Source organism: Chlamydotis macqueenii, chromosome 9 (genome assembly GCF_036417535.1).
Source record: "Chlamydotis macqueenii isolate bChlMac1 chromosome 9, bChlMac1.mat, whole genome shotgun sequence".
NCBI classification, from domain to species: Eukaryota; Metazoa; Chordata; class Aves; order Otidiformes; family Otididae; genus Chlamydotis; species Chlamydotis macqueenii.
Window position 1 is genome coordinate 8,507,777 of NC_141564.1, and position 25,014 is coordinate 8,532,790.

General features: G+C 38.4%; 2 protein-coding genes across 13 annotated transcripts in view; one reads left to right on the plus strand and one right to left on the minus strand.

Annotated features, from left to right (window-relative positions):
• Positions 1–25,014, minus strand: part of GIGYF2 (GRB10 interacting GYF protein 2) — a 75,986-nt gene that overhangs the window by 28,405 nt on the left and 22,567 nt on the right. For 10 of the 12 annotated variants that reach the window (XM_086754665.1, XM_086754659.1, XM_086754667.1 and 7 more), the window contains exons 6-7: positions 18,812–18,923; positions 18,187–18,227 (exon numbers count right to left, since the gene is read on the minus strand). The exons of 1 other annotated variant lie outside the window; for it this stretch is intronic. In XM_086754665.1, coding sequence (XP_086610791.1) covers positions 18,187–18,227; positions 18,812–18,923 — 153 coding nt within the window. Of the gene's footprint in view, positions 1–10,837; positions 10,971–18,186; positions 18,228–18,811; positions 18,924–25,014 lie in introns of those variants that run through there. One more of the 12 variants, XM_086754668.1, reaches the window with a different exon arrangement.
• Positions 11,030–12,760, plus strand: KCNJ13 (potassium inwardly rectifying channel subfamily J member 13). Its single transcript, XM_086754299.1, has 2 exons — positions 11,030–11,249; positions 12,027–12,760. The coding sequence occupies exons 1-2, from the start codon at positions 11,030–11,032 to the stop codon at positions 12,758–12,760; spliced, it is 954 nt and encodes a 317-aa protein (XP_086610425.1).

The window sequence follows — 25,014 nt, forward strand, 5'->3', positions numbered from 1 at the left end:
TCCAGATTCACATTAAATCTTTCACCACTGTCACAGGAACAAGTTTCTACAAGAATTTTCAAGACAGCAGGGCCCTTGACCTATCAAGTAGACAGGAAAGGCAGGAAACACCCAGATGTTTAAGATGCAAGAGTAGTTCTACCCTGATGACCACAAATGCCTACCTGAGGCCCTCAGAAAGGTACGTGGAATACCTTCCTCTTAAGTTGTTTCTATATAAAGAGTTAAAGCACATTTACTCAAGTACATCCTCAGTATCAACAGGCAATCTCACCTACAAAGCCTAATATAACCCAGATACACATTCACTTCATTGAAGGGAACATTTGGCTAAAGACAGCTTCTGCACTTGCTGGGCTTTGAGAACAAAAAAATTTAGAACAGCGTATTCTGGGAAGTCACTGGTGATACTGGCTCCAAATAAAACAAAACAATACTGGCTCCAATAAAACAAAACTGCTGGAGACACTCAACTCCCTTCGTTTGGTAGGTGCAATGTTGGCAAAGTTACTTATCTGGAATGGATAAATCTTGCAGATGAAGGTCAACCACATTCTGTTTTCCCATGCTTCACAGAAAATGACGGCAGGCAACAAGCTAGACAGAAAATCTAAGTCTGGGAAGTACAGGGCTTTTTTTTCCATTTCAGATCTCTGAAAAATGTCATGTAGAATGTAACAGGAAGTACAGTATTGCTCCTTGGATGGCCTTTGCATAGTAGAAAACTAGGAGACAGAGCTACAGAGCCAAGTCAGCTGAAAGTAAAACACAGAAATAGTGGCCCAGGAGAGAGCTGCAATCCAACAGACCAGATGAGCCTAAGACCCAGATGAGAAAGAATATGCCTCATTCTTTCTGAATTTCTTTTTGAAATGCTACAAGAAAGAAGAAAAAATGTTTAGTTTTTTTTTTATTTTACAGCACAAGACACTTGCTTTTCCTCACTAAAACAGTTACCAAGAGAAACATTACTAAATTTCTTGAGACTAGAAAACTATTATTTTTAAATATTTACCTATTCTTTTCATCAAAATTCACAGCTATTACCTGTGACTCATTTAGTAACATTAATTTGAGAGATTTTTAGAGTTCAGCAATTAAGAAAAAAGACTTTTTTCTTTCCATTGTTGTTAAAGTCAGTTAAGATTCTGCAAACTACCCTTTAACACTGGTAAGCTATCAGCTCTCAGGCCCTGGTTCTGCTCTTCTGAAAACATTTGGGAAAAAAAAGTAACCTAAAGAATAATGTGAAGCCTACTTCGCCACATAATATCTATATGTTCTTAGCCCCTCTGCAGATATATACATGCTATAGGCATATGCAAGGAAACTCAGGTTTTCTTAGTCCTTAAGACAACTGGTTTTGCTCCCAAGAATTGAACTACTGAAATCAGGTTTTTCATTCTGAACTTGTAGAAAATGGCATCCCCATCTGCTGTGGGGTTTGAAACACACATCCCACAATATCAAATGCTGTTTACCAAGATCAGATACAAGTTGGATCCTACCTCTCCTCCGATTTTAAATACTTCAGTAATAAGAATGTAAGAAAAAAGAAAATACTCTCAGTTATAAGGGGTCAGTATTATATTCATCTGAAGATGGTAACACCTGTGATTCTGAAACCTTTCTAAATACAGCAGCACTCCAGTGTGTCACATCAGATGACTGTTCCAATGCCACGCTTCAGTGGAATTAAAGAGAGAAAATGCAGTATATCATGACATACTTAAGTTTTCTGGTACTAGGACACCACAGCAAGTAACATTTAAAGACAGCATGGCAAGTGTCAAAACAGATCTGGCATTAGATAATCTTGAACATTAGGCACACCAGCCAAGAAACCAGTTCTTTACAAGTATAAACCGGTCACAGGTTAAAGATCAGAAAAATCAGGCTACCCAAGTGACAGAAAGACTTTGACAAAACTGTATACCGGAATACTCCTACAACTTACATCTAAATTAGTAACTTACAAAGTCATGGTATATTTTCTTTGCAAACTGTTCCTAGTCTTGAGAACACTAATTTCAGCTGAAATTACTTCGGTCAGAGAGTCAGTATTTGGCAATGCTTTAAGGATGAAAAAAAACTAAAACGCAATCTATGGTTTTGCCTTGGACTAATTGACTGGACTTCCTGAAGAGAAGGAGCAGTAAAAGGGCACCTCTGTTCAAGTCTGTCACAAAGCCAGCAATGGTGTTTACAGAAAACTTCAGATAGAGTCTAGTGGTATCCAGCCAAAAAAAGTCTACAGCTGTGCAACACTGAGTTGAAGGGAGACTAACTGCAAAGAACAAGACTGTGATTCTGGGACACAGCCCCACGGCAACACATTTATGAAGAGGACTTACTAACAGAATGGCAAATAACTTCGGTTCTCCATGCTGTCAGCCCATGTTTCCTATGACATGCTCACTGTTTGGACAGAATAAACAGAAAAGCGATGACTGACAGCAATACTGTTTCCTTTAAAGGGGGGGAACACTAGGAGAGTCAATTAAGTGCTCTGACTTGCTCCGTTCTTTCCACTGCATGCTACACCCTTCCTCAAAATGAGGATAAAAAGAAAAACCTTTGCAGCTAGGAATTCAAATAACTTAGCCTAGATGTGTAATTTTACAGCTCATTTTACAGAAGAATAAAACAAATGGCCTTAAGATGATGTTTCTAAAGACTGACTACCTTCTCATTAGGGTAGTATTTGACATGCTAGAGACACTTAAGGAATACATACATCATGAAGTGACTCACTTGTAACCAAAGTCAGTGACAGAGATCAGAAGTTCTGATGCCCATTTCTAGGGTCACATTTTCTTTCTCAGTCTCAACAGTAGTATGCAAATATCACTCCATACTTTTTTGCTATATTGACCATTATCCACTGCCATGAGTATGAGTGAACCAGTAAATTCAAAGGAATTAACAAGAGAGTTTAATTCCATAACACACACGGAAATCATGCACTGTAGTGCCATCATTTGCTGTACCATTGTGTTAGATTTTTCAATCCATTCAGTTGGGTCACATTAGAAAACCTGTGATCAGACACCATACGCTTTCTACAGTGCAAAATATGGTTTGTAAGAAATTACTGCTTATAAAAAAAAAAGTCCTACTTGTGAATAAAAGTGTCCATCTGTAGTGAAAGTTCAACTTTGCTGGTGTATAGAAGGAAAGGTGAAGGGCGGGTCACTTGGTCCTACACACTTGCCAGAGTGGTGGGAGTCTCCTTGCACCACATTATTTGCCCTCGTTCTGAAGGTCATACCATGTCTATCACAATTTTTGGTGCTGTGCCTGAACATGTATTAAAATATTCCATACTAATGAAGCAAAGAATTAATGTTTTGCAATTTAGGGTTGGGAGGAAGGTTAAAGGGGGGGAAAAAAAAAAATATGAGGGAGGATTTTGTTTCCTAAGCAGGAAAGTCTACATTAATAATTTTCCCAGCAGGCCTTCAGTAGTTTTACTGCAAACAACCACAGTCTTTGTTTCTCAGATCCTCTTACATCTGACGTTCGATCAAAGCCCTCACATCAGCAGCTCACCAAGGGAAAAAAAGTGTGAAATACTACTGCATTACAAAGTTGTCCTCAGAGTTCAGTTTAGTAGTGCAGCATGTTGACCACTCTGCACAGTCATTCAGCTAAAACATCTTCCCTGAATAACTCTTCTCATTTGATAAGTGAGAGAGAAAACAGCTTAAGTGAAAGTGGTTTTGTTTCCTGCAGGGAATCAGCAGCCCACCTAATCTGCATTGTTTCACTCCTAGGCTTTAGGAAAATCCTGTGATTAATTCCATGTTTTCACAAAGGAGCAATGTGGAGAGGGAACAGAAGTGGTCAGATCTACACCTTCTGACCAGCATTAAGCTACAGTTCAGCAACACCCTCCAGAGACCATAGGCTGCCCCATTAGCTGCAGCCCACCTTTCTCTTAGCACCAGCACTCAGGAGCTTGGGACCTAATGAGAAGAGGAATAAGTGCCACTAGACAAGCAACTAGTGAGACACAGGAGTTTCTCTTTTGACCTAAACAAACAGTAGTTGATACTGGTTAGGGAGAAAGTACCAAAAACAGCGTGTGTTTTTCAACAGCAATATGGGAACTTTTTCCATTCAGCTTTTCCAGGGGAATTTTGGCCTTTTCAATCATCACATCAAATTTTAAGATTGTACAAACCTAAATAAGTTATCTTGATTACGGAAGTGAGGGGGAAGGTACCCCTTCTCCAAGTAAGTGTTTGAGGATTTCTCGCTGGCTGCTAAGGGTTTGTGTTGGGTAAAGAAACACTCTTAACAAACCAGCATTCTTTTCCACATGATCAGAGCTAACCAGCCCCCCTGCAGGCAAAATGACCAATCAAATCAGCTTCAGATGAAAACCAACCCCCCCCCAGCACTATAAACACAGGAATGAGACATACAAACCCATTTTTAAATTTTTTTTTTTTTTTTTTTTTTTTTTTAAATCTCTACCAACCACTTGTGGGAAGTTTCTTGCCAGTGCGGGGACCAATACACAAGATCAGCTCAGTCTCTCTCCTGGAGCCCAGGTATTCCCCTTCTTCGGCACACAAACCCTTTGAAGATCGGTAAGTATACAGAACAACCTTTTTTGTTTTCTTATCATACAATTAGAAATTGTTCTGTGATTCTTTAATCAAAGAAATCAAAGTTGTTTTCAGGGCACAGAGTTTTATTTCTAAAGCTTGCTAAATTAAATATCACCTTAAACAAAGTAGTTACTGATTTTCCTCCCTCAAAAAGAAGAAAATGCTCTCTCAGATGACTATAGTTCTAGCAGTATACAGAGCAAAACAAAAGTCATCACACGGTATTTTTTAGAAAGCTTTCAAGATAAACAGTGCTGGAAAGACTCTGCAATACTCTGCAAACAGGGAGCATTTGCAAGCCTCCTGTTAAGGTAGCGGGGTGTGACCTGGCCAATTGTTATGAAAAAGTCATCCTCATCTTCTTGCTGCTTTCATCGTAACCAGCATTTAATTTCCATCACAAATAAAAGAAATGAGCTTCACCTCTTCAAGCTTGCTTTTACCATCTCTAGTTATACCTCATGCATTCAATAATTTTCAATCAATGCATTCTCTGTGCTTACGGACATACTGTGAAGTGACACCGCTGTCCAGGAAACCATGCACAGGCATCAAGTCTGAACTCCAACATCCTAGAAAACTCAGTAATTCTAGACAAGCCACTGGGAAGTTTGCATCACATAGGGCAGGACTGCTCTTCAAAAACAGCAAGTTCCACAAAAAAAAACAGATGGCAGCAGACTTCTATTACTATAGCCTTACATCAAATAAAATCCTCCCTTTTAACCGTAGATTTACTCCTCCATTAACAATACTTAATTTTGCATGTAAGTTTCTCCATAAGGTTTTAATATATACTAGCATATTTGAAAGGCTTAAACAGTATTTAAGCAAAGACTTGGTAAAATTTTTCTGCTTCTCTAAAGTTGGGCAGATTAGTTAGTCCACTCAGATGCTATTTCATAATAATGAATTAGGTTTCATATGGATCCTCACAGTATTTTCAGCATGCTGTACTATGTGAAAATACATTATACACACAATGGAGCACTACAGATGTCCTCAAAAATCAAGTACAGAAGCCTTGTTTTCTGTACTATAAAAAGATACTCTCCCATCTTACCAAAATTTGGGTTTTTTTTTTTTAAAGTGCATTCTGGAGTAAACTCTCACAGAAGGTCAAAAGTACAAGCTTTTGCATCCTATACCTTGCAGCACTTGCTTTGAAAAGTATGACTTGGGCTCAACAAATTAAAGTTCTCATTTTCACAAGACTTACTTCTATATGTAACAAGTCTTGAAAAGTGTTATCTTAATTCTGCAGACTGCTCAGAAAAAAAACAGTTTTGTCACAAGCTACTCCCATGCATCTCAATGAGACATTAGCTACAAAACCTAAAGGACAAACAAGTTTGAAATTTTCACTCTCCTACTAACTGTAGCATAAGCTTTCAACCAAAGCAGTTATTCTAACTGAATTACTTCCTATGTTTCTAAGACTATCCCCTAATGTAAGGTGTATGACCCAGTCACGTCATCAATACCGACAAAACCCCTTCATTTCCTAATATTAATGTCAGAGTATCTCAAGGATTATCATTCAATCTAAAAATAAATAGCATGAAAGAACCTTTTAAAAAGTTATAAACTTAGTTCGTTTTTGTTGCAAGGTGCAGAGGCGGCAACACATCTGAATGATGACAGCACAGAGTACAGAGCTGATGTTTAAATCTGAAACTAGTACAAGATTATGCGGATCCTGGTCAAGTAAAGACTGAATTGCACACATTCCCAGAAGGGCATGCCAGCACCACCTCAATCCTAATAAATCGTTAAATTACGCTACAGTTGTAAGCAGTTTTTGCAGTTACTACCAGCAAACAGCAGGTCTTCTCAAATACTTTGCTGTCATAATGAAGCAGTACGCTATGAAGTGGCTCAAATCCCTTCCAAGGTCAATTAGAACAGATTTTGTTAAGAGCAGAAGTTGGGCAACCAGGGTAGCACTGCAGAAGTCTCCCCTGAACACTGTTCCACATAAAGGCATTCAGGCTCCTAAAAAGGTTGCAGGTGCATCAGTGTACTGAACTGAAAACAGGCTGGAAGTGTGACTTGAAATGCCCTCAACTGCGAAGGCAAACAAAAAGAAAGCGAAGATAATGCTGCAAACGAGTCCCCCTACAATCCTACCAGAGTCTTAACATCTGAGCTCCTGCCATCAAGTGAAAAGCTAAGCAAGAGAAGAAGAAAGCAACATGGTGACACAAAGCAGCAATGTAACAAAGAGCTGTTACAACACAAGGAAGAAGATGGCAATCAAAAAGGCAAAGTGTGAGAGATCAGTGTGCTGGATCATGGATTTCAGAAATGCAAGCAATATCCTAGATTGTAAGGCAAGGCTTTATTACACATAAATCATCAGCAAGCCAGGTCAGTTTAGAACCTGTCCGACTGCTAGGAAAAGGGAAACTGTGACCAAAAAAGGTAGTACTTGCCCTATCTTGACTTGTCTTAGAAGAGCTTAACAGAAGAGGCGAGAAGCTTATAAAAGAAAGAGGCCAGAATAAGGGAAAATGATGGTAAAGAGATTTTTAAAAAGCCAAAAACTGACATACACACTGTAGCTGGTGATAACCACTTGATTTTCAACGGACTGGAAACAGGAAGGATTAGGCACACTGAATGCATGATAAAAGACTAGTCAACATGCCAAAAGAGGTTTTGAAAAGTTATTTCTGACAGTTCCCGCCTTTCCAGTCAAGGGCTATTAGCTGGGAGATGGAGGGAGAAGGAAAACCCCCCCAAAGCTACAACAGTTTCACAAGTCAGGAACCAGGAAAAGCAAAACCAGAAAAAGCGCATAACATAAAGGTTAAGAGATCACAATAGACAAATCTGGATTAGAAATACAGTATGTATTTAGCAGTGGAGATACCTATTCTCCAACAAACAATTTTCAAGTCAAAGTTGAATGTGTTTCCTAAAACATACACTGTTTGAAACCAGAATTAACCCAGGATCATGCCAGGCAGAGGATCAGACCAGATGGCTCAAATTGTACTTTACAACTTCATTAATTTATCACTAACAAGGAAAGAAGGCATTTATATTTTTTACTACAGTGAGCAAGTAAAGGAGTAGACAGAAGACAATATTTTTAAATTCAAAGTCACATCTACTCTTAAGTGGAGTGCTTTGGAGAATACAGAGGACATCCTCCAGCCCAAGTCAACTATTTCTCACAGGACAGATGTTCTTTCACTTCTTATTCGAAAACAACTGCATTGCTCTCAGAGCCTATTTGCAGTTTCTTACTCATTTTTTCACCTCAAGTAGTTGATACTTGTGTCTCCTAAAGCCATCAATAGCTTTCGAAAAAAAATCCAGTTTTGAAACTCAAGCTTACACACTTCCAATGCTACCACTGCCATCAAATTAATATTTTAAACAGTCCCAGACAAGAAAAATCAGAGGCCTTTATCAAGCAAGACCGGAACAGTAACCTGGTTAACATCAGCAGGCAAATTCTCCTGCTGAGACTCTCAAGGAGCAGACACAAAGGACTGTTGTAAAATGTTCTGCTGTGGGCTAAGAGGTTCTCTTTCTCAAGTACCTTTGAAATCTGTCAGTAATGGATCCTCCCCAGTAGAAAAGATCCCAAACAACCTGACAGGGAACACTGACTAAATTCTTCCAGAGTCAACAAGTGATCAATTGCCACCCTAGAAAGCTCCTTAACAAAGCTGAGACACTGCAATACTGACAGCGCTTTGCTCCAAGTCTGTGGTGCTCAAGCACGCTACCTTAGCATTCATGTGTGGAAGATCTGAAGTGCAGCCAAGAAAAATGTACCATGATACATACATTAAGAGAAAAAGGAAGAACATATGTAAGACTGTAGGAAAAGCTTCTGTCACCAGTCAGGATTAGACTCATTCTCACAGCCTATGTTTGTTTTACAAATCCAGAGTACTTGGAGATTATGAAGCAGGTGTTGTCCTCAAAGTACCATGAGAACTTACACACATAGGTTTTGGGGTTTGTGTTTTGCTGGGGTTTTTTTTCCAGAATGCATGATGTTTACACCCAGAGGCACTTGGTTCTATAAGTGTTCTCTATTCAAACAAGGGAGTGCTTCTTGTGAATACTGCTTATTTTAAGATAAAACCAAGGCATTATCCACAGCTCATTTGGAACATGGTCCCCATCATCCTTCCCATTCAGAGATGCCCGTTTTCCAGCTCCTTCAAGGCATCCAGAAGGGCTCTTCTAAATCTTAACACAAGGACTCTGCTCTACAGGGAAGTCCCTAATCATCTGGTTCCTGAAGCATTTAAAATTGTATTCAGGTTCTTGTAAATTCCCTAACACTGCAGTAAGACTGAAAATTGTCATTTAGAGAGCTATATAGTAGACTAAAGACCAAACTCAGCTGAAGGTGGGATGTCATGCTATAAATTGCACGGACTGCGATCAGAATCCCTCAAGAAAAGCGGCCTGGTCCTATTGACCAAGAGAACCTCAGTAAGCCCACTGTATTCTTTGCCATAGGGACTGGTTTCAAAATATTCCTTCTAGGAGATGTGAATTGGAAAATAAAAACGAGGGGAAAACCCCTAAATTCCACTCAGGCCATAATCTACTCTACCTCCTTTGACTACAGCATGGATAGAAGAAATAGCTGGATGGTTTTGAGCACCTACAGAAGGAAAGAAAAATGAAAATTTAGCTAAATATTCACTCTGATGTCAATTCTCATACTTCAGCATGCATTAAGCAAGAATAAAACCAAAAGAGAACATTCCATAATGATTAAAATTTGGTAAAAAGATCAAGGAAACAGTCAGGAAAACTGATCGTTCATAGGATCAAAGATCACATGAAAGATTTTCACCTTCCACAAATTAATTCTCAAGTGCAAGATCCTTAGATCTAATACACTTCAAGATAAAACCAAGATAGCACTCGTGGGGGAAAAAATCCAACCCCTCTAGCCTCTAGTTTCTACACTTGTATTATACACTGAAACAGTCGCAATTCAGAGAAAGGTCAAAATTGATAGGAAACCAACAAAATTTACTAAATACACCATGTATCATTATGATCTCCAGAACTTACTTTTTTTTTTAAATCCTCTTTTGTTCCACAAACAAGCTTCCTCATAACCTTAAGCAGGTTGTAGATATTAAGTCTCTATTTTACATTAACTCGTATTTAATTTTAATCTGTCCCAGGTGAACTTTAAACATTCTGTATTTATAAAATTTACGGATTTGAGTGCCCAGTGTCTTTTCAAAAGACATGCAGCATCTCTGACAAGCTTGGCAAGTTTTGAAGTTTAAAAGTAAACAAATGAGTTGAACAAGATAAATACCTGCAAGTATCCATTTTTCTTCCCGCATTTGCAATTCCACTTTGACCCTCTAATTCCCATACACTTGCTGTCCTATTTTTTTATTTGGTCACTAATAAAAAATACACTGCTTAGGCACACTAGACTTCAAATCACGTCACAGCATATTTTCAGTACTGGTCTCCTGCCCTCTTTTTACCCGATCTTTACATGAACAGCCTCAGACTCCCAGAAGCAGCTCTGCCCTGAATACTGGAATTCTGTTTAACTGGACACGGTGGATGCAGACAGCAGTCACTTCCTGAGCTAGGAAAGTCTGAAAGAACCGCTAGATAAACTACAGCATTCCCTAAAATGCATAAACATATTAGAGAAATATAATAAACATTATTTCTATAGTACTATTGTTAATAGTATTCATAATAGTATCTGTAAACTATTATACTCTTCTAAGAAGAAGTTACAAAAACTGATATAATCAGACAAAATTCAGTTTCTTTTCAGATGCAGTATGCCTAATCCAATCCCACTCACCCCTAAAGAATTAAAGCATGCGACTCAAATGTAAATTTAGGAAGGCAAAGTATGAAAGTTATATTTAAACAACTAAGTAGGGAAAATTTGAGAAGTAGTCAGATTTTTAAACCTAATCTTTTTTAGCAAAGTATTACCACAAACAGCAGTAAATTCCTCCCCAGGCACCTGACTTAATCTTCTCTGGATTGCAATGTATAAGCCCTCCTTTGTTGGCTGCAGTATTTCATCCCCTGCTGATGTGTCAAAAACTGTGAACGTTAGGCAAAATACAAATACACTGTATTGTATCACATTCTTTCCCTTTTTTCCTCTTTCCTAGAAGATGACAACAGATATGCTAGAGAGTAATAACACCAAATCCAGTGCTCCCCTCCTGACTCAAAGATACCTGAGAATGGTGACCAAGGATGGACACAGCACATTCCAGATGAATGGTGCCCAAGGAAAAGGTCTGGCATACCTCCGAGATGCATGGGGAATATTAATGGACATGCGCTGGAGATGGATGATGCTTGTCTTTTCTGCTTCTTTTGTCATTCACTGGCTAGTCTTTGCAGTGCTTTGGTATTTGCTGGCTGAGATGAATGGGGACCTGGAGCTGGATCATGATGCTCCACCTGACAACCACACTATATGTGTCAAGTACATCACCAGTTTTACAGCTGCTTTCTCCTTCTCACTGGAGACACAACTCACAATTGGTTATGGCACTATGTTCCCAAGCGGGGACTGTCCCAGTGCCATTGCACTGCTTGCAATACAGATGGTCCTGGGGCTCATGCTGGAAGCCTTCATCACAGGTAATCCTTCATATTTAATCTTTAAATAGAATACGTGTAACAATGAGATTTAAGAAATGGAGCTACAAATAAATAGTGATCATATTAATAACTGAAAGAACAATTAAGTCAGTCACTACAAGGATGACGAGATTTCAGCTATGCAGCAGTAAAGTTAAACGTCTTTCATTAACAAAGGACATAAATTACATGATATCAAGATTTGGACTTGAGAGTTCCACTGGTCATTAGGTGATACCTATGGCAGATCCTCATCACTCTCAGTCACTTACTATTTATACCATTATCTCTCCAATTTTTTTCCCACAGAATTGCAATATTTAAAGCCAACTTGTTTTGATTTTAAGGTTTATTTTTGTCTAGCTTAAGTATTTTTGTTGATTTTTAACTCAGTGTTTAAGTAATCCTGAGAACGCGATGCAAAGAAAATTTTTACCATGTCACACCTATTCCGAGGTATTTTAAGTTACTTAAAATAACTTTCAGCTTTAATGTATTTAAAAAAAACTTTAAAAGTACACAGGTTAGTTTACTGTGTTATAAGAAAGAGCTTTTCCAGTGGTAGCACACCAAGAATCAGGTACTATTACCAATTACAGTAAATTGGAGCAAGCTAACAACTCTCCTTCGTATAGCTACAGTTCGCGCTCCAAATATGAATAAGTGAAAATAGTTCAGAAAAAGAAGCATTTTGGGAAAACTACACTTTTAAAACAGAAATAGGTTAGTGTGATGCCAGCCTAGCAGTTTTCAAACATGCAGGGTGAGGCTAGAAAGATCATGTCCACTCAACTCTGCTTCTGTTCCTTTGGACTGTTTCACAGAGCTTGCAGGCTGCAGGGAACAAATCCAGGCACGGTGCTCGTATTCAGTTTGTTCTTTCTGCAGGTGCTTTCGTGGCAAAGATCGCCCGACCAAAGAATCGGGCATTCTCCATCCGCTTCACCCGCTCTGCCATAGTGACACACACCGAGGGGAAGCCATGCCTTATGTTCCAGGTTGCCAACACACGCTCCAGCCCACTGACTAGCGTCCAGATTTCTGCTATACTTTATCAAGAACAAGAGAATGGGCAGCTGCACCAAACCAGTGTTGATTTCCACCTAGACAGCATTACTTTGGATGAGTGTCCTTTCTTCATCTTTCCACTGACCTACTATCATTCAATCACTCCATCCAGCCCCCTGGCTCTTCTCCTCCAAAGAGAAGCTACTCACCATTTTGAGCTGGTAGTCTTTCTGTCAGCTGTGCAGGAGGGCACAGGAGAAACATGTCAAAGGAGAACATCCTACCTCCCCTCAGAGATCATGCTGTACCATCGCTTCGCCTCCGTCCTAGCCCGCAATGCCAAAGGTGAATATCAGATAAAGATGGAGAATTTTGACAAGACTATTCCTGAGCTCCCAGCTACTGCTGACTCAAAGAGTCCAAAAAGGACTGACAAGGAGATCCGCATCAATGGACAGCATGCTGACAGCTTCCAGCTCTCCGAGACCGGCCTCATAGAATAGAGAGAACAGACTTTGAACTTTGTGCTTTTTTAATTATTATTACATTAAATTTTCAGGTTCCATTTACAATCTTCCTTCCTTGCCTGCCACGCCATCTTCTAGTGATCTTTTTCTTGTAGTTCCATCCTTTAGATTACAACATGATATGCAGAGTAAAGAGAACTGGTGTGCCCATTTAAGCTGACGAAAGGCTGGATTAACCACCCAGAACAAAGTCAGGTACAAGAACCACAGTACTAATTCTTGGAAATTACAAGAGCTACCTGCTGAATTCACCAGACTATGATTAAAGCTGCACTGACCCTGAAAGGAGAGACCTTCAAAACTCCCAAAGCTGACCAAAATCATAATTAACCAGTTTGTGACAAAATGGACAACAATACAAAAGAAAAATCTCAGTTAAAACTAATATGGGGTCATTCACTAAATATATTAGTTCTGGGATATGCAACTGTATTCATTCAAGATCCTAATTTTTCTGTTCTCTTAACTCTTGGGGGATACAGAGAGTTATATCAGTTGTCAGATGGTTGAGTTCGCTCTTAGAAGGTACTGCCAATCTCTCATGGCAGTGAAAAGCACTCCTGCTGTGCTTATTAAGCAAAACTGTAAATACTAACGGTAGTTCTTCATTCTGCCAAATAAGAGAACATCCTATTTCAAGACAGGTCTATGAAGACACTATAAAAAAAAATAAATCTTGATGTATATTACAAATGCCACAGTGGAAATGTTTTCATATCTGGAAACACTGAATAAGTTATTTAGCAGTGGAAAATAGAATACTGTAATGAATTAATGTACTTTTTTAAAAAAGGACAATACATTCCACATGTTCTCACATTTGCGCTGCTTGTCTCAAATAGATCTGGCCCAGGATGCACTATATACACAAAAGCAGAACTGCATCCATTTATCTTTATGCTTTTTAACATCAGTATTTGCCTGTACACACAGCACAGAAGTATTGAGACACTTGAATCAATTTTAAAATAAAAAATTAAAACAAACTATACATGAGACTTCTGTATTTAAGTGCCTCATAAACCTACTGCAATTAAGACACTGTTCTGAAGCTCCTAAATAATTCAAGAAGATAAAAAATAAACAGAAAGATGGATAATTACTTCCAAGCTCTCAACAAAAGCAGTGCCTATTATGTGTTCATACTTGGATAGTCAAGCACCAAAATAAAGTAAAAGTTATCTTTCAAAGGTAAAAGACTTTTCCCAGAAACCAAGACGGCCTAGATGGCCACTTTCATTGAGAACAGCATAATCCACTACCAAATACGCTTCCTTTGCACTGAAGTGATCAGCAGCAGAAAAAAAGGTCTCAAGCTATCTGATGAGCTACCGTTTACTGAATTATTCTCGTGCCCCAATAGTCTGTTAACTAAAATGTGCTCACAATCCAGAAGAGTGTAGCAAAAAAGTTACTTTTTTTTAGTGCCTGGGGAAATGGAAAGCAGCCCCATAGAAGCATTTCACTCAGGGAAGGGGAAGGAGGCACAAGGCCCATGTTTTCATTGCTCTTGTTCCAAAATTGTTCAAGTATTGCCTCCCCACATTCCAGATGTCAGACAGATTTGGTTTTATCACAGACACCTTCAGTATCTTTTTTTAATTTAATTTTTATGTAAAAGCATTCATCAATATTGTGGAGCTCAGAGAGCAACACACTATCAAGTTACACTGCCTTCATCCCTACTTTTCTTAGCTGTTGACCCATATGTAGTCTAAAGATCCTTTTTCCACCCTCATACCAGTACCAATACTTTTTAAGTATTTCTTGCAAGTGTAATTTCCACATTCTCTACCAATATAAGACTGAGAAGAGTCCTACAAATTAAGAGCTAGTGCAAGAAGAGTAGAACAGATTCCTATGTCAAGTCTGAAATAACCATTGAGAAAAAAAAAGCAGCATTCTCTGTGAGGTATTGTTTTTCCCATATATCACACACTCCAGTCTCAGATAAACCGGTTGTTCTGAAATTCAGATGCATCATCCCAGCAGGATGGTACTATAATCATAGAATCATAATCTCATCATTTAGAACCAAAGCTATGAAAAGCTATTTCTAATTTCACTTTACATCTAATCAAAGTGCAGGCTGCTTTGTTTTTTCTCTAAATGACTTGACACCCCTTTTACAGTCAAGTTGTCTTAACCTAACCAAAAAATACACGTTAATCAGAGCTCAGTCAGGTTCCACAACTCACTTAGTAAATGTCTTATTTAACCTACATTATAATTATTTACTACCAGTATGTAATTGCTGGTAACTAATCAAATCCCCTCAGCTACTAAGCTGGTATTAGTCAAGAGGCTGCACAGAAAATTAAGCAGCTTTCGTGAAGTTCTAAAAGACAGCCATGATCAAGAAAACAACTCACTCAAACAATTCTTGGCTAATGGCCTCAGTCTTCCAGAAGTGATACGGGGTCTCAGTGAAGTCTGTCAGAACTGTGACAATCTGCAAACTTGCAAATGCTTTCTGCATCTTCGATGTGCATACTGAAACTAGGAATCTTCACGTTGAGAATCAGTCAAATGTGAACTTACTAAGTGTTGTGAGCACCAAAAAAGCAAACATTAATTTTAAGAACAGTACATTGAACATATCTGAGAAGTAATTTTTTGTTGAGGGTCTATTACTTTTTCTATCTCATGACTTTTAATTGAGGGGTTCTTGCATTGTCATCCATTATGAATGTCCAGAAGAGTTTAATATTTGGTCTCGTATTAATTCTGTAATTTGATCACCCAGAAGAAAGAATATGAAAAAGCTGGCAACTCGGGAAGTTATGTTATTTGAGGCTAACCCAAAGCCCTAGGAAAAGCAATGAAAAACTGAAGCACAATGAAGTTAGAGAATAAGATCCTAAACAAACTATAGAGTTCAACCAGGGTAACAGAAACCAATATATACATCTGCTAAAGCATGTCAGCTTGAATTGTAAACTGCATGTCAAGTCACTCCTTGACCTTTCTGCTTCCACTGCTTCCTGCGGTATACTAGCGCTTGGTATTATTGTGGGACTTCTTTTGGCATATCTGTATCCCTATCTCACAGTCAAAATACTTTGTCTTTGCAAAGTCTTTATATAACAGTAACTACTTGTTCATTAACCAAGGCTTGAGTTAAAACAGGCCAACACCTTCTGTTAAAATTTTCATGCTCTCTGCTTTACGTCTCTCTGGGAAATAAAATAAAATAAAAATGAAAAAAAAAAAAAAAAGAGAGGAATGGTCCTCCCACTTACTGGGACATTACTCTCTAACACAGCAATATGCAAACATAAAGTACTATTGTTAAAACAATTTTTTAATATTAAAACTTCAGAAAGGTTGCAGGTCTCCTGCCTCTATGATACTATGCTACAGACCTTCTAGCCAAACAAGATCAAACCAGAAGAGAAATAGAAAAAGATACTTCAGAGGAGCAATCAGGTACTACAGAAAGCTTTATGATTTGAGAACAAGCACACCATCCCTCACAATGAACCAGGACTCACACTAAAGTACATGGGAACACCATCTTTCCTACAAAACGGTTCACAGAAGATGCATTCCAAAGTCCTGATCACTAACAGTTGCTACAAACAAGATACCCTCTGTTACTAGCTGAAGTATTAACCTCCACATTCAGGCAGAAGTCAGCTTCAGTAAGGACATCTTCCGTACTGTAAATACTTCTCTATTTCATTTGAGATACACATCTCATCCTAAACTGGCATGCAATATTTTTATCACAGTCTTAATCAGAAGAGTGGTACTTTCTGTAGTCTAGATCCGGAAGTGTTTTGATTTTATCATAAGAACAGAAAGGGGCTAAATAAATCAAATGGAATCCATTGTGGTAGATATTACTTTGACATCCACTTGTGTTTTGTAAAAAACCCACAGTCCTGAAATCTTAGTAGTACTTTTTTTTCCTATTTTCATTTTTTTTCCAAAAGGTTTCTGAATATAAAGACACACTGAAAGTTGAAAGTCTCACTACTGGCATTTAAAGATGGACAATCTCAAGTTATTTTTAGAAGTAATCTCTTTTCAAGAAAAACAATGAGGAAATGAGACAAAATCTTAGTTTTGAGTTAAATTTCAGTTTAAGAAGCAGAAAAATAAAAGCACTCTTAGAAATATACGAAAATCAATTCCTACACAGAGAGAGGACTGGGAGGCCTTTGAAAGCAAATGGTAATTTATGACTCCTAAGGCATGTGCCACCATGGTAATCTGGAAGATTATTAAAATGGCAATTTATGCTACTCTCACTAAAAAAATACTGACAGTTAAGCAGGGATTGAAATACATTCCTGTCAACTTTTAATTGCTACCGAATCTCTTTGGGTTTGTCTTGAAATTCAGCCTGCAATTGTCTTCTCTGACCTATGCTTTATGAATATCCTCCTTCACTAAAGAGGATATTTAGCCAAGACTCCTTCAAAGACCAAATGATCCTCTGGGTCCTAAAGAGAAAAGACTCCTTTTCAGCAAGCTTTTACTGGTACAAAATCTCTCCCTAAGCACAGCTGTGGTACGTGCGTGTGGAAACATGCCATGGAGAAAGAGCAAGGCCATACCACAGAGCAACCAATGCATGATCCCACAAAGTAGAAAATCACTGCAGTTACCATAAAACCAGCTGATAGAGGAGAACTTTCTTGAATGTTCTTACCACTCTCAGAACACAGATTTTACCTAAATGGATATGTTCCATGTCCAAGATGACAATCCATTCCAGTTCAAGTCCAGCTGAACATTCAAACAGACATACTGGGTAACAATTAAGGATCCAGTATTCTGCTTGAACATGGCCAGTGTGAAGCATTTAAACAGAACAGGAGAGGAATAGAAGAGAGGGGGACCAGATGATAACATGGATGAACAGAAGATTTGTATGATGACTTAAACTAATTTGACAGACAGTAAATCCACCAGTAAGGGAACCTCAGAAAACTGATGCTGGGATCTACCTCACACTAGCAAGCATTCAAAACCAATTAACAGTTCAATTGCTCCATAAGTCCTAGGTACCAAAATAGCGCATGCCAGGAACGTTTAAACACTGCATTGAAAATGCGTATTGCCAAAGCACACCTGTTAACCCGTAAAGATTTCTTCCACAGAGGTACAGGCATTTAGTTCCAGCTGTAAATATCACAACTTAATTGAATAAACAGAATCTAGATACTGCAGATTTTTCTTCTCTAAAATATTTAAATGTCTAATAGTGGAAACAACACAAAATAAGTAAAACAACACTTTGAGAACATATTTAGGTAACCTGGCACAGTATCACACATCTTGTATCAACAATACACTTACAGCAATAAGAACCACCAATATATAGGTCCCTTCCCCAAAACACACTCTGCTCTTCCCTCCCTTTTTCTGCCCATACAGTAATAAAACCATACCTGGATCTTTTCGCCCTGGTTTTTCAAAGCGTCTGTCCCCCCTAGAAAGGCAGAACAGAAGTTTCAAATAAGGTTTTGAACTACTTCACTCATTTTAGGTATAAGTGGGTTGGTTTTTAGTTTGTTTTGTTTCTTTACTTAGTAAGGGGCTTTTTTTAAAAATCAGAGCTTGATGGACAGTATATTTAAAGGTCCAAGTAACAACTGAAATTTTCAGGAACATTGATACGCATACAGCCTTTCACAACTAGCTATGTTTTGAAATGTGACTTTAAGTACTGTCAACAATGTTGAGACTAAGATTGAAGCAAATCCTTTAGCAATCCATATTTTCGCTCATCATTTTCACTGCAACTGTCATAACTTACATTCTCTTAAAGTAGTTCCTTCTTTCCAGGAACTCAGAGGGGGAAAAAAAAACAAAAAAAAAAAAGGAAAAAAATACTCTTACTTGCTTGCTCCGGAGTTTCTAGAAACATTACTGTGTTGATTTCGTCTTAGAAATTCAGACACTCCACTCACACATACACCTAATCACCTTTCCTAAAATGTTTTTAAGTCAAAAGGTAGAAATGGAAGCTGTGTAGATGTATGTAAAAAACGTTAAGGGCTAGAGTTCTGTTACCTTTCCTCCCAACTCTGTGATCTGTGCATTTCCCTGCCCCCTCCTCGCCCAAATCCACCCTCCACTTCATCAAAACTTCTTTGGTAGAAACCGCTTTCTCCTCGGCCTCTGCCTGAAAAGACAAAAGACACAAATGTTTGCACAAATAATAATATAAGTTGAAAGAATCACGTAGGTTTCCCCTTTCTGGTGTCCCTGTGAACTAATCTTGCAGTCTTAAGCCCCAGTGAAATTATCTGGGTCAAAGGGAAAAAGGAACAAGGACTGAAGAAAGAGTCTTATGTAAAAATTTATATCAAGAAGCACAAGATCACACAGAACAGGCAAACAATTCTGAAATAAGTACTATACAGAGAAACACAGAATACAGATACTTACCCAACAAACTACCATTGTTCACCCAACATCCCCAAAGTACATGTGTACTTTACACTCATAAAAATCAGATTGCTTTTAACAGCGGAATCCAGTATAACAGTACTGCACTGCAGATGTACTCACAATTACTGCTGTCAGGGTTAACAAGGCAGAAGGAAGCTTCACTACTATTCAGTTCTAGTGATTCCCAACAGAAAGCTCCCCCACGCAGTGAGGAGAAAAGGAAGGATCACAGGATGGGTATAGGCAGGACAGTATGAAGAACCTCAATAGCTCACTGCTTCACAAAGTGCTACAGTAGAAGAAATTGGAGGTTTTAATCAGCTAACTTACATTTCAAGCATCCCATCGAAAGAAGACAAAAAAGCGAACCACATCAATCAGCTGGATTAGCCGATTGTCAGGATAATTCATTGCCTACATACACACGCAGTATCTATAGTCAAGTCCAAGAACCTAAAAAGCACCTGATAAAGGGAATTCTTAGCTGTGAAACTATCACCTCAATCCTTTCGTATTTCTCTCTTCCCGGCTTCAAGAAAACAAACACCTCAAAGGATGAGGTGCAAACCAGGCCAGCCATCTGGAGGAAGACAGAATGATCAAATGAAACAGGAAATAAACACCTTGAGAATGGACTCCAGTCTCTGCATTCTTCTGAAGAAAGTCATGATAACAAGCCTCTACATCAAAAAAAATCAGTAAGACCCCTACATCAAGGGATTGTACCATATTTCAGTGTCTTATGAAAAGAGGCTCTAAAAAAAAAAAAAAGGAAATAATTAAGGCCGTTGCAGCAGTTTGTCTACTGTTCTATAACAAATCTCTGGCAAAAAACAACCAGTTGCTTTCCAGGCAGAGAAAAATAAAAGTGATCTCCAGATAATCCAGTCAGGCTCCTCAAATACACGTAGATTTTGTATCAGACAGCACAGGTTGCAGGGTGTATAAGGAAGCCACAAAGTTCATGTCTGTACAACTCATGTACTTCTGAAATGGGATTTAAACATCCTTTTTAGATAAAACTATCCTGCTCCTAGCACCAGCAGAGCAAATCAGTGGCAGACCTCCTTGTCACAGAGATGCGGACTTCCTTTACCACAGTTTTGGGGAAGCTTAAGTTCAGATGGAGACTGGACAAACTCATAAAAGATAAGTAACACTGAGATTTACTACACACAGAGACCATATCTGGCTCCGGAAAGACACTAAGTTGCAAATGTCTGGAAGCTGAGCATATGTGATGCTTTATCACCTCTGCATTTTCACACAGCCCTTATTCTCTTGCCCACGTGTCTTCTTTTGGCTGTTGCTAGACACAGGCTATTGAGTTAAACAAGTCCTCGCCTGATTTAGCACAGCTCTTCTTACACAAACTCAGGTGGAGACAGAGGAGCCTGAGCACTCAAGGCAGGAAAGGAGATACCAGTATCAGACCTTTGACTATACTAGAAACACGAATACATTCAAACATAGCAAGTCTGATACAACAAGGTCGACCATAGGCCCGAGTGCAAAATAAGTTGGAAAGGCAAGAAACAGTAAAGATGTGATACAATATCAAAAGTAGCACGTTCACTCAGTTAAGGCATTATGGGTCACCTAAGAGCCTGAAAAAGGACTCCAAGTTTTTCTTCTCCACCAATAAAGCCCAGGAAAGTTTAAGCATCTCATGCAGTGGCAATCTTTCCCTAGTTTCTTCACTACAGGAAAGCTCTCTTCCTTCCTCTCACAGGAGATAATAAAGCAAAAGCATTTCGCAAGAGAAAGCCAGAGGCAGGCAGAGTCAAAACAGAACAAAGGCACTGACTCATCTCATGTCTCTAAGGTAGTGGAGGTGGAAAGTTGCACACACTTTTCCAAGAGAAACAAAACCAGTTGTCCTTTCCTGTTGCTTTTTTTTTTTTAAACAGTGAGTGACAGCAACATTTGTAGTGCTCCCCTTTCAGTGTGAGCAAGCATGAACACACATTGATTACTGATAGAAGACACAAAACTAGCATAGCCAGAAGGCTGGCGATATGGGAGATTTCATCAGCAAATAAAGCACATGCCTTGTATAAGAGGAAGAACAGAATCAGAGTTGTTTTAACAGCAGCATGGCTTATGGCAGCTTTAAAAGTATGCAAAACAACAGCCTGAGAAACCTCTCTCCACTTACCCTCCCCTGTGTCATGGTTCATCAGTATTCCAGTTGTGTTCAGCCACCGAAATGGTCTGAATTAAAAGACAACCTTACAAAAGATCCAAACACATGATCTCAGCAATTCAGTTTAAAGCTGCCTGTGGGGCCACTGCTGTACTATACCACATAGAACCAGGCAGGACCTATTTATGCCACCTTTGCCCAGCTTGTGTTGCCACGCTCCACTGCAGGTGTGGTAACAAGATGTGTCCATTCAATAGCATCCTGCAGAAGTACAAGTGCAACCCCAGCAGAAACCAAGTGTACCACTGCATGAGAAGCATACCACATTAAAACAGATCCTACCAAACTACGGAAGGTAGGTAGCTAGTTAAGGAAAACCATGGTGTGTACAAAGTCAGTTATTGAGCAAGTATTACATGGATGAGTTGGACTTGAAAGTGCACACTAGGACACAGCTAGTACGGGTAACAGAACATACAAAAAGTGCTTGCAGAGAGGATGAAACTGCACATATAAGCACATTGTTTGCCATTCTGTGTGTGCACTTCTTGGCTTTTTTTTTTTTTAGGGCTAATAAATGTAGAAAAACATTGTTATTTTAAAAAGAACATCGCTTCTGAAAAAATGCCTGGCATATGAGGAGCAGACTTTCTAACTGTAGATGTTGCACAAAGTATTGAATTTAAAGTCAATAGATTTCAATAACCCCTTCCATTTAAGAACTGAATGGAGCAGCTGTATCATTTTTATTTCAGCAATTCCTTAAAAACCTCAGAATGAGGACCTCAAATGACTGGATGCTGTAATCATAACAGGCAAAAGTCTCTAACCTGAAAAACAGGCAAGCCTTAATTTAAGTAAAAAATGCAAGACACAAGCAAGAATGCAAGAAGCAGCACACACTGTCATTCTCATTGTCATTACAAAAAAAACCAAAACACAACACAATACAAGCAGCAAATTCTTGAAATTACAGCATGACTGGAGTTTAGGATCTACGATCATAGCCATAATACCACGTGGGAAGAGCAGGATAACTGTAGTTCAACTACTGCTATTTAGGTATGAGAACTTTCCACTTTCACACCATTTACACACTTTCCAACAGCAGCAAAGACAGATTACAAAGAGGAAAGAGCTCCCATGGGAAGCAAAGCACCCTTCATAAGGGTCTTAACCAAAAAGAACAGCTACAAAACAAGGTGTCTGTAAGCTTACAGTCCATTCCGGGGGCTATTTAAATCTCTCCTCATCCGAGGCTCTTATTCATGAATGTTGACATTCCAGTCCCGCCAGCACAAAGCACAGGGCTTAACTGCACACCACAGGGAGCTCCCAGGAAAACAAGTCAATTAGAAAAAAGGTCACGTGCAAGTCCTTGGTTTCTTTAGAGAAAATACTTCAGACCTAAATAAAATGTTTTGGATTTATGTCTTCACACAAGACTCATACAGTATTAGTGATGGCAGTTGCACACTGCAAATGGTTTTCAACAGTAACACCAAGTTGTATTTCAGCACAGTCACAAAAATGTTGAATCAAAAATTTTTTGATTCAAAAAAAAAAAAAAAAAAAAATCAAAGCAACTTCCACATAGTAATCATTTTCACATCAGCTAAACATAATCCTTGTCAGTAAGACTTGGGGTGACTATTGAGACTATTTACTGAGTGTTATGTTGTAGTTTTAAACGCTGATAAGGGAAGTCATATTTAGAGTCCCAGCAATAACCTTCCTTCTTTACCAGCAGTTCATCCGTTCTTCCCTTTGCCAATCTGTCACAGATTCCCTCTTAGGCTCCCAAACATTGGAACGCAATTCTGTGATTTGTGCCTCAGTGAGGGAACTTAATTAACAAATCTAATCATACATGCAAATTCTTCCCTGAAGCTACTGTTGCACAAATCACTTCAAGACAGTAATCTTATTTTGATAAAGCTCAAGCCCGCACTTGATCAGCAGTAACTTTGTTGCATACAATGACGTAAAGTTCATTAAAAACATCAGATAACCTTTTGAACCCAAGGCAATAAAGAAAAATGTTTTCCAAGTGAAGCAACTCATTCAGTGAACAAACTCCAAAGAAATTTCAAGTCCTTTTCACTGTAACTTGACAAAGCAGAACTGCATTTAAAGCTTGCTGCTTGCAGGCGAAGTTTTACTTTTCTAAGTTAGATGTCAACAGTCCTACACTGAGCTTTTCATAAATAGCTATTAGAAATAGAGTCCTTAATTACAAGAACATCATGCGTATAATTATGTAAAATCTACAGTTTTGTCCTGGCAGAAGCTCTAATTTGTTTGCTGAGATACAGAAACTTTGGGAAGGCTTGTCATGCCCTAAAGCACAACACTAATTACCCATGGAAAGAAAAGAGGAAGGGGGAAGAAACAAGTAGCAACCAGGACCAATGAAATAGGGAAAGCTCAGTAATTTACAATTTCAAACTGCATCAAGAATAAAAGATGAATGGGGTAAGGTGGAGAAATGTGTCCTTTACAGCTTAGAAGGTAAGAATGACAGAGTAGCCTAACTAGCACAGCATATAACAATTCATACAAGTTAAGAGAAACAGATCAAATGAGGATGAAAACAAAAATAAGTGGAAAAGATTAATTTTGCAACAAAGGTATTGAGCTAATACTTCTTAAAGTATCTTAAAAATGAAGTTTGAAAAAACAGGAATAAACGCAGTAGAAGCTTTCAAACAGTCTTAACACTGCATAAATTTTAACTTCTGTCCACTGAAATGTAATGAATCAAACTTTACTGTTAAAGTAAGTTTCCATGCATATAAATAGATTCAATAATAGAATTAGAAGCCATATTCTGCCACATTTAACCCTACGACCTCACTGAAACTAGTGGTGGCAATTATAAAGCAATTCACTGCTCACTCCATAAGGATGACACTCAATATTACAGTAAAAAAAAATAAAGGAAAAAGTGACAAAGGATAGAAAAATAAAGAGTTTAGTAAAATAGAAACAGTCACGGTGTCTTGATATTGAAACTAGAGAGCACACTAGTGGTCACACGATCTCAAATTGCCACATTTCAAGCAGTGTTCATTTTATCTGCTGAATTAAGTCTTAATGCATCTAGGAAAAAAAAAAACAAAACAAAACAAACAACAACAACAGCTAATATATGTATTCCCAGCAAAAGTGAAACATGGACATTAGCAATGCAATATGCAATTAAAAGCACACACCTTTCAAATGCACAACAGAAACATAACAAAGTGTATTTAAGTAAGAGTCTCACCCCACATCTACCTATGTGCACACACTTTTTTGAATTAAGTCCTGAGCATTTGGGCAAAGATAACGATAAATAAAGGAGAGGAAGTGACAGGGAAATATGGAGATAGCCTCATAAAAGTTTAAATGTATATGCCTTAGCCAAGAAGCAACCACAAGAGGAAGGCAATCTACAAACATCTGAAAGATCTAAGCCAAGAAGAAAGTAGGATTAAAAAATGAGAACAGAAACAAGAGAACAAATTAAGACAGAGTAAAATTCTGGTCAAGCATTTCATTATGTATGAAAATTATTTCTGAAGGCATTATTGAAAAATATCACCAGTTAAGGACATTCAAAATTAAATTAGAAAGGACCCTAAGAGAAACCTCACTTAAGAACCTGCAAAGACATATGTTACACGATTAATCA